This window comes from Pseudorasbora parva, chromosome 2, assembly GCF_024679245.1.
Source record: "Pseudorasbora parva isolate DD20220531a chromosome 2, ASM2467924v1, whole genome shotgun sequence".
Lineage (NCBI taxonomy): Eukaryota > Metazoa > Chordata > Actinopteri > Cypriniformes > Gobionidae > Pseudorasbora > Pseudorasbora parva.
In genome coordinates this window covers 19003199-19016110 of record NC_090173.1, presented here as the reverse complement: position 1 = coordinate 19016110, position 12912 = coordinate 19003199, and the positions used below count along the sequence as shown (strand labels likewise).

General features: G+C 37.7%; 1 protein-coding gene across 5 annotated transcripts in view; it reads left to right on the top strand.

The window, feature by feature from the left end:
• spag9a (sperm associated antigen 9a) overlaps nt 1-12204 on the top strand; it is a 50845-nt gene extending 38641 nt beyond the window's left edge. For 4 of the 5 annotated variants that reach the window (XM_067458281.1, XM_067458274.1, XM_067458260.1 and 1 more), the window contains 11 exons: nt 181-364; nt 447-569; nt 1709-1789; nt 1997-2064; nt 2152-2300; nt 3434-3605; nt 4320-4433; nt 4574-4606; nt 4957-5133; nt 7663-7773; nt 8880-12204. In XM_067458281.1, coding sequence (XP_067314382.1) covers nt 181-364; nt 447-569; nt 1709-1789; nt 1997-2064; nt 2152-2300; nt 3434-3605; nt 4320-4433; nt 4574-4606; nt 4957-5133; nt 7663-7773; nt 8880-9004 — 1337 coding nt within the window. In that variant the 3' untranslated portion in view covers nt 9005-12204. The remainder of the gene's footprint in view (nt 1-180; nt 365-446; nt 570-1708; nt 1790-1996; nt 2065-2151; nt 2301-3433; nt 3606-4319; nt 4434-4573; nt 4607-4956; nt 5134-7662; nt 7774-8879) is intronic. The other variant, XM_067458268.1, reaches the window with a different exon arrangement.
• The last annotated feature ends 708 nt before the right edge of the window (nt 12205-12912 follow it).

The window sequence follows — 12912 nt, the reverse complement described above, 5'->3', positions numbered from 1 at the left end:
TAAAAAAAACAAATAAAAAAAAACATGTGCAGTTAGTTTGCAAGAGGTATTTGGACTGAATTTGATGCATTTACAACATCCGTTTCTTTGACCAGCCAGTCTGTGGGTTTCGAGCTCTTCAAAACAGTGAATCATTTTTGTTTCGAAAAGCATTTTATCTTCCATCACTCTCTGTTGTAGATCTCTCCAGAGCTCCCAGTGAGGACGGGGTGCCTGCCGCAGAGGAGGCTATGGAGGCCACTGAGGAAGACCAGGAGAGTCCAGGACAGGACACCAGTCAGCCGGGAATATACACAGAGCATGTGTTTACAGACCCATTCGGAACAGAGTCTTCTGGGGCTACAGCAGGCAACAATAACCAAAGGTGAGTCAGACCTAGTATCTTATCTTAGTTGATTTACATCCAGATTTGGATGGGAACTCATCCTTGGTTGGGTTCTTGCCAGGGAGTCGGATCAGGACAGAGATGAAATGGTGTCAGCAGGTGGCAAGGCAGATCTGGCAAAAGAAGAGACCCAGCGGATGAGCAGTGCACTGCCCACTATGTGGCTGGGGGCTCAAAACGGCTGGTGAGATGCACACAACATAAAAAATGGCATCTGGCCACAAGCACCATATACATTTACTTTGTTTTGAAACACTAAATACCAAAACTTAAACAAAAAAAAGTCAGAACTTTAAATATGTAGTAGAGGTGTCCTTGACTAAGGATTTACACATTCGAATCAGAATGGTCGAATCTTTCTATAGTCGACTGATAATCTAATCATCTATGTGTGTGTGAATGGGTTGGGAGGGTAACGACACAAGTCAGCAGGAGGGTAAAACTATTTTTATTTTCCTTTACACACTGCACACAGCAACAACTTTTAATAAAGCGACCAAAACTGCCTGCCAACTGACAGACAAACTGACAATGGCTTTCTTATTCAGGTTTAAATAAAAGGTAATGTGGTGGATAAACATTCGTAAAACGTTCTCTCATAACATTTTAAAGTCCGGATCGAAATACAGAACATCACACAAATATGTAAAAGAACATTTTGATGAATAACACTTTTGAGTGTGTTTACATGCACGTTTTTAATCCGTTTATGCCTAACACTGAACGTGCACATTATATACATTGAAAACAATGTGTTCGAGTTTTAAAAACGTGGCGCAGCGCTGAGCTTCGTGTCCAGTGTGCAACCCCCTTAAAGGGGTCGCACACCAAATGCGAAGCTAAGCGCAGCGCCACGTCTTTAAGATATTGAGCACCCCCATTTTGCCAAAATGGTATGATCCTCATTACATAACACATGTGAAGATTCGACCGTGAGATCGGTGGTCGGATCCGGCTCTGCATATCGATGCATCGAATCTTCGACTTTTGGGGTCACCCCTAATATGTAGAGCGATTGTACTTGGGCAAAATTAGTTTTATATACAAGAATGAGTTTGTATATAAGTATATTTGTCCACTCGAAATTTGTGAAAACTCATACTTTTATTTTTTTGATCAACACTAAAGTACTCAGAAACAGCCTGTCTTGTTTTTGTTCATTAAACGTTGTGTCGACTTTGAACTAAGATCTACAGTATAGCTACTGCACTGTGATGAATAACTATTTAGAGAGCTGTTTATTCTACAATCAGATCATTAACGATTTGCTATATCAAACCACTGAAGAACAATTCCTCATTTGCAAATGTCTTTTTTATGTAGTTTATACGTGCACTCATCTGTCGCTCGATGGAGGAAGTGTCTTCATGCTGTCAAGCTGAAGGATTCCATCTTGAACATTGTGTAAGTGGACATTACAAATTCAGGAAGATATTATTACTTTTGGAGTGGGAGTGCAATGTATGTAGCCAGATGATAAAGCAATTTGCTTTTTAGCTCTACTTTTATTGCATTTTTATTAACTTATTTACTTACATTTTTATTTACTTATGCACTGAAATCAATAGAAAACACAGTACTTATGAAATGTTATATTGTTTCTCTACATAGACATGTGAAAGGCCGTGTTTTGGTGGCTCTGGCTGACGGTACACTGGCCATCTTCCACAGAGGTCTTGGTAAGGAACTGTCAGTTGGACAATAATTCAGATACTTATCCCAACTTTGACATTTAGTATAAAATCCTCTTCCTCCTTCTTTTACAGACAGCCAGTGGGATTTAACCAACTACCACCTCTTGGACCTCGGCCGGCCACATCACTCAATCCGCTGCATGACCGTTGTGCATGATAAAGTGTGGTGCGGCTACAGGAACAAGATCTACGTCATTCAGCCCAAAGCAATGAAAATAGAGGTTCAGGATTATGTCTTTACTCTTTTAGCTCTTGTGTTTATGAAGAATGTTTTGCATGAAATTTTGTATTAGTATTTGTTGGGGGGCACAGTTTCAGCCAATTTCATGTCAATCTTGAGTACCTATAGAGTAGTATTGCATCCTCCATATCTCCGAAGAGTCTTTAGTTTGATCTGATTTATAAAAGACAGATACTTTTCTGTACACTATACTGATTAATTTTTTTTTTTAAATAGCCGAACCGAGGACCAAAATATCCTTAATTTTCAACCCACTTCGTTTGTATTGCTACAATGTCAGTAGTATATTTAAATGAACAATGCTTACTTTTTCTCAGTGTTACCTGGACAGAGAAATTCACTTTATTTGACAGAAAAAACGTTTATTTGTGTAAACCTTTTGACAGCTCCTGAGCTTTCGTAAAATAAAAAATAAAAGATTATTCCACGGATTGTCGGATCAGCAGAGAGTCATTAACAGAACAGTTATTGTAAGAGTAGATTTATCACTGAAAATTGTATCATACTTATACTTAAACAGCATTATGGTAAAAAATACTATGGCAGCAGCTTTCTTACATGGACATGACAGCATTTTGGCCTAAAACACTGTGTTCATGGTCATCCAGTTTGAAATGTTGACTACAACCACTGAGGTTTTTCAGATTTTCCGTCACTCTTTTCTATGATTCTTTTCAGCCTTTAGCCTACAACACTCTGGCATCATTTTTGGAAACCCAAAATAATTAACTCCTGTTAAACTTTTACTCTTTGAATTTTTGCAATTGGGAACAATACAAGTTATTACCATTGATTAAAAGTTTGCGATGAAGTATTTCCTACTAAAGCAAGGCGATATTTGACTGGATGAGCATATCCATAACAGACTGCTCGGACTGGCTTTGGGCGACAACATGCTCATGCATTATGGGTGTTGAAGTTTTCATACCTATTTGGTAAAGGAAAGACAACAGCATATTTTCTCTAGTCAGGTAGCACCGATTAATAAAATAGTTTCACCCTTCTACTCTATAGGCAGCCATGTTATATTGAAAGCCCATCGGTGCTTGAGCAGGATGTTTTTACAGTGTGTTGTGAGTGTGACGCATTTCTTATTGGGTATTTGTGAAACAGAAGTCCTTTGACGCCCACCCGCGTAAGGAGAGTCAGGTGCGTCAGCTGGCCTGGGTGGGTGATGGGATCTGGGTGTCCATCCGGCTGGACTCCACCCTCCGCCTCTTCCACGCTCACACCTTCCAGCATCTTCAGGATGTGGACATTGAGCCTTATGTCAGCAAAATGTTAGGTGAGAAAATGTGAAAAAACTGTGAAAAATGTGTTTCTACTTTTTCTTTAGGTTCATGGTCACCTTTTTATTCTTTTGATTAATAATAAACTGGTTTTGGATAAACGTTTCAATGATTATACATTATACTTTGTAGAATGACATTTAAACAGTAAATAAACAGTCTTTAATTTTCATCTTTTAAATGGTTTATTCGCACACTTTCTTTCTACCGGGAGCACAAAAAAAGATATACACACCGTTCAAACGATTTTTAAATTTTTTTTTATAAAAGAAGGCTCCATTTATTTGATAAAAAATACAATAACAACAGTAAAATTGTGAAATATAGTACAATTCACAAGTTTCTATAAATATTTATGCCTGTGATGGTAAAGCTGTATTTTCATCATCATTTCTCTTCAGTCCTCAGTGTCACATGATCCTTCAGAAATCATTCTAATGTGATGATTTGATGATCAAGAAACATTTATTATTATTATCAATGTTGAAAACAGTTGTGCTGATTAATATTTTTGTGGAAACTGCATTTCGTTTTTCATTATTCTGTCTCAAGGTGTACCTTTAAAAAAAATTAAGTCTGTCTGACCCAAAACTTTTGAACAGGAGTGTGTGTCTGCAAAACACATAAATGCACAAGAATTGAGCTCTTTTATAATATGCTTGCTTTGGAATAAATACACAAATGATTGGACTTCTAATTGTCTTTAACAGGAACAGGAAAACTGGGCTTCTCTTTTGTGAGGATCACGGCTCTAATGGTTTCCTGTAACCGGCTGTGGGTGGGAACAGGAAATGGTGTCATCATCTCCATCCCGTTATCAGACTGTAAGCCAATATCACAAACTCATAGAAATATGTTCATCTGTATTTGATGTGGAAGGCAGCTTTAGTGTCAGTCTCTTTGGCCACTTCTCTCTGTTTCTCTCCTCCTGGCTTCTTCTCTTTCTCGTCTCCTGTCTCTGTAGCTGTAGGTCAGTGTGGATATCTAGGTCAGAGGGGTGAGTGGGAAAACACACTGTTGACAGCAGGAACAAAAACAGCTGAAACAAAGCTGTCTTGCTTGGCTTGTTTGCTTTTATGCTCAGCTGTTTTCAATATTTCATATCCAAGTTCTTAGTTCCTCTCAAGATCTTCCTCTCTCTCCAACCACCTTCATCTTTCTGAGCTGATCAACAGTGAATCTGCATCTTGATTAAATTAGCTTTTAATGCTTTAAAATTAATGGCTGTATCCCAGTAATTTTGCAACAAAGCTGTGCTTTGAGTTTGACAGGCATCTGCTCTGCAAGATACTAATTGCTACCGTTAGATGCTGTAGACCCTTGTGTTTAAACATATGCCCCCTACAGCTAATAAGACGGTGGGAGCGATCGCCTGTCGTCCAGGTGGGGCGGTGCGGGTGTACGGCGATGACACCGTGGTTGGTGCCGTGACTGGCTCGTACGTACCGTACTGCTCCATGGCACATGCTCAGCTCTGCTTCCACGGCCACAGAGATGCTGTCAAATTCTTTGCTACAGTTCCAGGTATGGCATCAGAACATATCCAACTTATTTTGTAACACAGAAGCAAGCTATTTTCTGTGAACTTACGAGACTTCAAATTCATTGGCCGCTTTAGATAAATAACTAGAAGGATAACAGAGTTGTCTGGCTATCAAGCCCAATGTTTTAAGATTGAACATTGATCTAGGGAGTCTGTTATGTATTTTTTTTAAAGAGGCATGATCAACGGGCATAGGTCAAATCACTCTGTACGCAATTGGATAGTCCTTAAACCAATCAGACCAGCGATCCTGGTGAGGCCGGTTAGTAAGGCAAACACATCCTTCTTTTGTTGGAATTGATCCAGGGCAAGTTTCTGTTCCATTTTCAAAGAAAACCCGCCTTTAAAATCTTTTAAAACAGCAGTGACAGCAGCATCAACGGGTTGCTGCGCTTCGGTGGCCGCAATGTTGAATGTAAACAAAAAGCTGCTTGCCATCGCTTCTCTATTGTCATCGTGTCAAACCCGCCAATAACGCGGATAATCCAGTTTGTGTTTGGTCCCTGCAGATTTGTAACGGAAACAGGATAGAAAAATGTGCAGGTTTCCAGCCTGAGCTGCTGTGCGAAATCAAATCGCCGGCAGATCGGGCTGGGTTTACTCAGTCTAATAATGGAGTGCATTAAATGGTAAAACTATTTGCCCTACAGTGTGTAATTATTACATACATGAAAATAATATATGGTAAACACCAGGTCCCTCATTTATCAATGGTGCGTACGCACATATTTGTGCGTAATGAGTGTGTAAGAACAGTTTCGTGCAAAGTGTGGGATCTACCAACTTAGGATTTATTCGTAGAAATGTGTGTAAATATAAGCACACCTCTGAGAATGCTTACGCAGCGAATCTAGTGGGAAAACAGCGACACTACACATAAAAAGCATTTAAGAGTGTCACAGTATGCATTAAGCAAATGTTTCCTTTAATTATAAAACACTCAATTTATCATTTGTTCGTTTTAAACACAATGCGTAATTGGTGTCCAACCCTGTAAAAGACAGCTGCATTTGTTGTCAAAATGTTGGATGCAATTATTTCCTTGGCCCCAATCTATATCCAGTTCCCTTACCGAAATCCTCAACAAGCCAAAATAAAATGGGGCTTTCAAGCTTTCACAAGATTACCATACATAATTGGAGCCATAGACTGCACCCACATCGCCATATAGCACCCAACAATTTTAATGATGTAAATAGAAAAGGGTTTCAAATCATTTGTGACACACATTTGTCATTCTATGTTTGTGAAATTCCTCTTCTCTGTGTTTTTTCCCCACACTGGAATAATAGCAATCCCATGATTTTTAAAGCGATGAGTCACCATATATGGTTTATTGGAGGCGTTTTCGAATGCTAATGACCGTGAATGAGCTTGGTACTTACGCACATGGGATTTATCAACTATGATTGCTTACCCATGTGTGTAAGAACTGTTGTGCGCATGTAAAATGTAAAAAAAGCATAATTTGTCATATGTCATGACCTTTAATTTGGAGTAGAAAAGGTGCATTAGAGGTGTGTCACTTTGCTTACAGCTGATTGGTCCAGTTTTAACTATGGAGCGCAATTAACTATAGAGATGAACACTGGTTAAAGCTAAACAAGCCACTTTAATGGTACCTAAAACCCAGGATTGGCACAAACTAAGTTTAAACATATCTGGCTAGCCAGCTAAACCGGCTTCATGGTATAGGCCCCTGGTTGTCTTCCTGGTGTATTGCCTTGGAGTGATAGCTTTTCTACAGTGTAGAAACATTATAAATAAAACATGTAACGTAATGTAATACTACATTAAAATATGTTTAGGACTTAACTTAACTTGTGCCTCATGTCTCACTTTACCCCACCAACACATTATAGAAAAAATGACCTTTCTTAGCAATTTAGGCTAATCTTCATCTAGCACCACCACATGGTTTTGTATGTTGGTAGTTCATTAAAATGTATTTTTCTACCTGAATAAATTTGCTTTGGCAAAACAGTTGATTAAGTTGACAGCAAGAGAATTTACTTTTACATGCTAAAAATATTTTGGTGAAAAAAACAGGCACCATGAGGTCCTCTCCTTCATGGCCAAGGGGAAATTGGCGGGGCTTGAATGGTCATATGACCACTAATGTGTTCTGTTGCCTAGATACAGGGGGTGTTTCACATTACCCCTACTTATAATATTATCCTGATGTTATCATAAAACTTTTAATAATCAGACACTTAATTCAATTTAAATAAAGAGAATAATACTTTTTTTTACATTGCAAACATTACATTGCATTACAATGCAAAAATAGCAAATCATTTAATATTCTCTTTTAACCAAGTAAAGCTTTTTAAGAATTACGTTTGCTAGACATACTGTCACATTACATAAAATGATAGAGAAAAGGGTGAAAAATATATGCTGTGCGTGCAACAAAAGAAAAAAAAAGGATTTGCATTTTACTAGATGAAAGAATATGTGCCACGTATTGTAGGTTTTGATATAATGAATGTGTTAATGCTGTGTTTCAGGTCAGGTTATTGTGCCAGGATCTGAAAGCACGCCGGAGAACTCTTCATCCCCAGATGGCAAGAGCATGCTTATCATGAGCGGAGGAGAGGGATACATCGACTTCAGAATCGGTAAGAGCTTCAGGATCAGGGTCTCCATGAGCTGCACATGAGCAGCAGAGGCCATTTGTATACGCTTCTTCACATTGTAAACCTAGAAATGTGCAAATTCTGCTCTTCATTCATTATTCATATACACTATACCATTTAAAATATTATTTTAATACAGTTATGTTGTGAACTATTATTACAATTCAAAACAACTGTTTTCTATTTCAGTATATTCTCTTTTAAAATGTAATTTATTCCTGTGATGTCAAAGCTGAATTTATCATCATTACTCCAGTCTTCAGGGTCACATGATCCTTCAGAAATCATTCTCATATGAGGATCTGATTTCTTGTTATTATCAAATTTGAAAACAGTTATGCTGCTTCATATTTTTGTGTAAACCTTTTCTTTCAGGAACATTTGACGACTAGAAAGTTCAAGAGAAAAGCGTTTATTTAAAACAGAAATCTTTTGTAACATTATGAATGTCATTACTGTCACTTTTGAACAATTTAATGCACATTTGCTCAATAAAAGTTCATTTATTAGTAAATGAAACCTTTTGAACTGGGCTATAAGCCTGTCTGAATGCAAACGAGGCTGTTAATAAAACATCGGGAAGTTAAATTAAATTGGACTTCACTGCAAACCCACAAATTATAAACAAATGTGCAAGAACTAGAACATCTAGTTTCTCATGCAAAGTAGACCTTGGCTAAAACTGTCTAGGTGAAAATGTGTAAAAAAATGTCATAACCTATGAATTTAAGTGGACCTTAAATAAATGAAATAGTAAAAATGTATGTGACCCTTCAAAGACAAAATTACATCAAAATGAACACTTTTTTAGTACTTGTCAGTGGTCTTATATTGAACATGATTTATGCACAATATAAATCTACTTTATTTTAAAGTTTCAGCAAAGCTCTGAGAGGAGATTTCTGCTCATGTAAATCTAAATAATGTTGTATAGGTGGGGGAAAATAACAATTGCATATAATACAATTAACATATAATATATACAATGCATATAATGGCTGCATATAATGCAATTGCATATAATGGTTAACATATTATAATAATATAATTTGTTAACCATTATATAACTATCTCTCTGTTTTTTTCAGGTGATGAGGATGGTGGTATGGCACGAGATGAAGATGAAGAATCAGCCGAACCTACTTTGAAACTGCAGTCGGCTCCTGCCAAACCTGAGCGCAGTTATGTTATAGTCTGGCAGGTCGCGCAGTGAGTGACTGATAAATCACTGCTTCGGGTTAAACGGAGAACTCTAGATCAAACCCACATGGGCTTATTCGTTTTACAAAATACTTTTCTTCTTTATTAATACAGATATTATTATCATTATTATTAATATGAATAGTGTTGTTCTTAATACACACATCACAATGAGTTCTTTAATATTTTTTGCTTAGATGTTTATTTAATTTGATTGTTTTATATAAATCTGGCATTGACAGATTAGAGATTAGTGTTGAAATAAAGGGACGAAACAACGACTTTATGTCCGTCCACAACTATATCGCAACTATATGAAAATCCTGTGCTTAAATCTTAACGGTTTACAACGTATAACTTTAGGGAACTGTTTAAATGTTAGCTGCTTGAGTTGATTTTGTAGGGTTTTTTTTTATGTCCTTCACAGAATTGATCAGAGGTTTCTCTGTGCACTATGGCAGTGGTAGCATTGTGAAGTTCATGTATATAGAAACTCAGAGAGATATTTTTGCTATCTGTCTGGCGTAGATCTCGCGAGCGGTGTGTCTCTGCACCTTACAGCATGGTGTGCGTGTCTGTATGTGTGTGTTTCTCGCTTGCATGAGTCCTGTATCATTCCTATACGGAGCCCGGAGCTCTAGAAATTTGGGCTTCCCTCACGCTAGAACTTGCTGGCACTTTAAAGACAGTCCTGAACATAGGCGAACATGAAAGGACAGCATATGGTAGAGCTGCACGATTCAAATTGAAAAAGATTTCACAATTATGAACAGACAACTAAACAAAATAAGGTTCTGACAAAATGCTAATGGCTGCAGTCTGTATAAAAATGTTTAATTAATTTGAATCAATGATTCAATGACTTGCTCATAAAAAAATGATTTATTATTGGATGAATCAATTATCAAACAAATCTCTTGAATTAATGATTCAATGGCAAATACATATTTTTTTAAAGGAACAGTCACTTCACTTTTTTGGAAATAGGCTATTTTTAAGACCTAGAGTTAAGCGGTTGAGTTTTTATCGTTTTCGAATCCATTCAGCCGATCTCCGTGTCTGGCAGCAGAACTTTAGCTTACCTTAGCGTAGATCATTGAATCTGATTAGACCGTTAGCATCTCGCTCAAAAAAGTTTCCATATTTTGCCTATTTGAAACTTGACTCTTCTGTAGTTACATCGTGTACTAAGACCAACCAAAAATTAAAAGTTATGATTTTCTAGGCCGATATGGCTAGGAACATTCCTGCATAATAATCAGGGAAATTTGCTGCCATACCATGAAGTGTAGCGACACAATGATATACGTAATATCATTGCGCCTTTTCCGTAATTCATTTTCTGTCGGTCTTAGTAAGGTTCTGACAAAATGCTAATTGGTGCAGTATAAAATATAAAAATGTTTAATTCATTTGAATGAATGATTCAATGACTCTCTGTGCAAGCAGGTTGTCATGTTGGTTGTGTTGACAGAAGTTAGACTATTTTCAGGCGCTGCGTAATATCATTGCGCCTTTTTCATAATTTTTATTTTTGTTCGGTCTTAGTAGAAGATGTAACTATAGAAGTGTCACGTTTTAAATAGGAAATATACCGGAACTCTTTGGTCTTTTTTTGAGCGATATGCTAAAGGTCTAATCCGATTCAATGATGTATGCTAAGCTATGCTAAAAGTGCTAACGCCAGATCCGGAGATCGTCTGAATGGATTCAAAAACGGTAAAACGCAACTGTTTAACTCTAGGGGAGTTGGAAAATTAGCCTATTTTCACAAAAAGGTGGAGTGATCCTTTAACAGTCACTTGTCCCCACCTACTGGTGTAACAATGTAATCAGTACAGTCGACAATACTTCTGTCATAATTTGAATTATTGTAAGAAGTAACGATACTGTGATTGAAAAGACAGTAAAGCCATCTCATACATATACAATGCGTACATATACAGCGGCAGTGCCAATGCCAAAATCACACCGAAACATTCAAATCTGCAAAGGTTTAATAGACAGGTGAATCTCTTTCGTTTCATCTGGAGCTGTCAGTGTCTGGCAACACGAGCGCCAGTGACTGTTGGTGACAGAATCGAGTGGGTGTTTGACTCGAGGTTGCAGTCTTTTAACGGTTAATTGTGCAGCTCTAATACATGGTGTTGCAATTGAGATGGTCTGCCCTTTTACCAAAGGATGAAATGTAGAACAAATAATACATATTAAACAGCCTAGTTGTCAAATAATTTGCATTGCCAAGGCTTTTTGATGTTCTGTGACTCTCTTAAATTGACAAACAACGGACAAAATAATGTTAATAAAAAAATTGACAGGGATTGTAAAATAAATGATTTGTATTTCTTGGGTTGGATTTAATTTTGTTTGCTTCAGCACTAAGCATACCTGAAAATGTATGTGGGTTTTGTCTGTATTGTATGTCCCAGGCCTGGGTTTGAGTGTGTTAAGTTTTCTAATTCTGAGTTTAGCGCACCTTTTGTATCTTCTCTGTATGACACTTTTATTGTACCTTGATGTCCGTTGAAACAAATGCAACATTATATTTGACTTTTTATGTGTAAATGGGGAAATGGGTCGGTTTGGGGATTTTTGTTTCTTTTCAATTCTGACACATAAAGGGAATCTTTATATCCTTGTCGTCGCCATTCCAAGTATTTATTTTTCATAATGAACTTTGTGGTTCAGAATGTAACTTTTTACAAGGATGTTATTGTTTTGCTTTACGTCAGACTTTATGAAGTGATGTTGTCATGTTGAAGGAACTGACTAATAATGTTGACAGTATTAGACGGCTTATGACGTATAACCTCCGCGGATCGTTCGGAAATCAACAAGATAATTGTACTGAGCTATGCATGTCTTTTTCTTTCCTTTTTTTAAAAAAACGCATACTGCAGTTTGTTTATTGCCACCTTTTTTTGGTGGTTGTGTGCATATGTGTGAGTGTATGTGTCGAGATGATTGAGAAATATTACTGCATTTGTGTGTGTGTGTGTGTGTGTGTGTGTGTGTGTGTGGATGAGTGTGTGTGTGTGTGTGTGTGTGTGTGTGTGTGTGTGTGTGTGTGTAGTCGCTATATCCCTTAACTCTTACTGGACTTGCTGTCTGCCACAGCTTGTCATTACTGTGTTTTTCTTGTCAAAAGTTTGCTAAAACTGCATCATAGCCTTATTTTTAAACTCTATTAAACTAAATTTCATGGGGAATTCACTTTCTGTCTTGGTTTTATTCTCTAATGTGTTCATATGTTACACTATTTTGCTAAGTTTTGGGACGTCTTGGTACATGCACATGAATTTCAATGACATCCAATTCTTAATCTGTAGAGTTTAATATGGAGTTGGCTCACCCTTTGCAGCTATAACAGCTTCAGCTCTTCTGGGAAGGCTTTCCACAAGGTTTAGGAGTGTGTTTATGGGAATTTTTGACCATTCTTCTAGAAGCACATTTTTTAGGTCAGACACTGATGTTGGACGAGAAGGCCTGGCTCTCAGTCTCCGCTCTAGTTCATCCCAAAGGTGATCTATCGGGTTGAGCTCAGGACTCTGTGCAGGCCTATCAAGTTCCTATACACCAAACTCACTCATCCATGTCTTTATGGACCTTGCTTTGTGCACTGGAGCGCAGTCATGTTGGAACAGGAGGGGCCGTCCCCAAACTGTTCCCACAAAGTTGGGAGCTTGAAATTGTCCAAATTTCATGGTATGCTGAAGAAATTAGGAGTTCCTTTCACTGGAACTAAGGGGCCAAGCCCAACCCCAACCCCTTAAAAACCACCCACACCATAATTTATCCTCCACCAAACTTTACACTTGGCACAATGCAGTCAGGCAAGTACCGTTCTCCTGGCAACCGCCAAACACAAACTTGTCCACCGGATTGCCAGACAGAGAAGCGTGATTGGTCACTCCAGAGAAC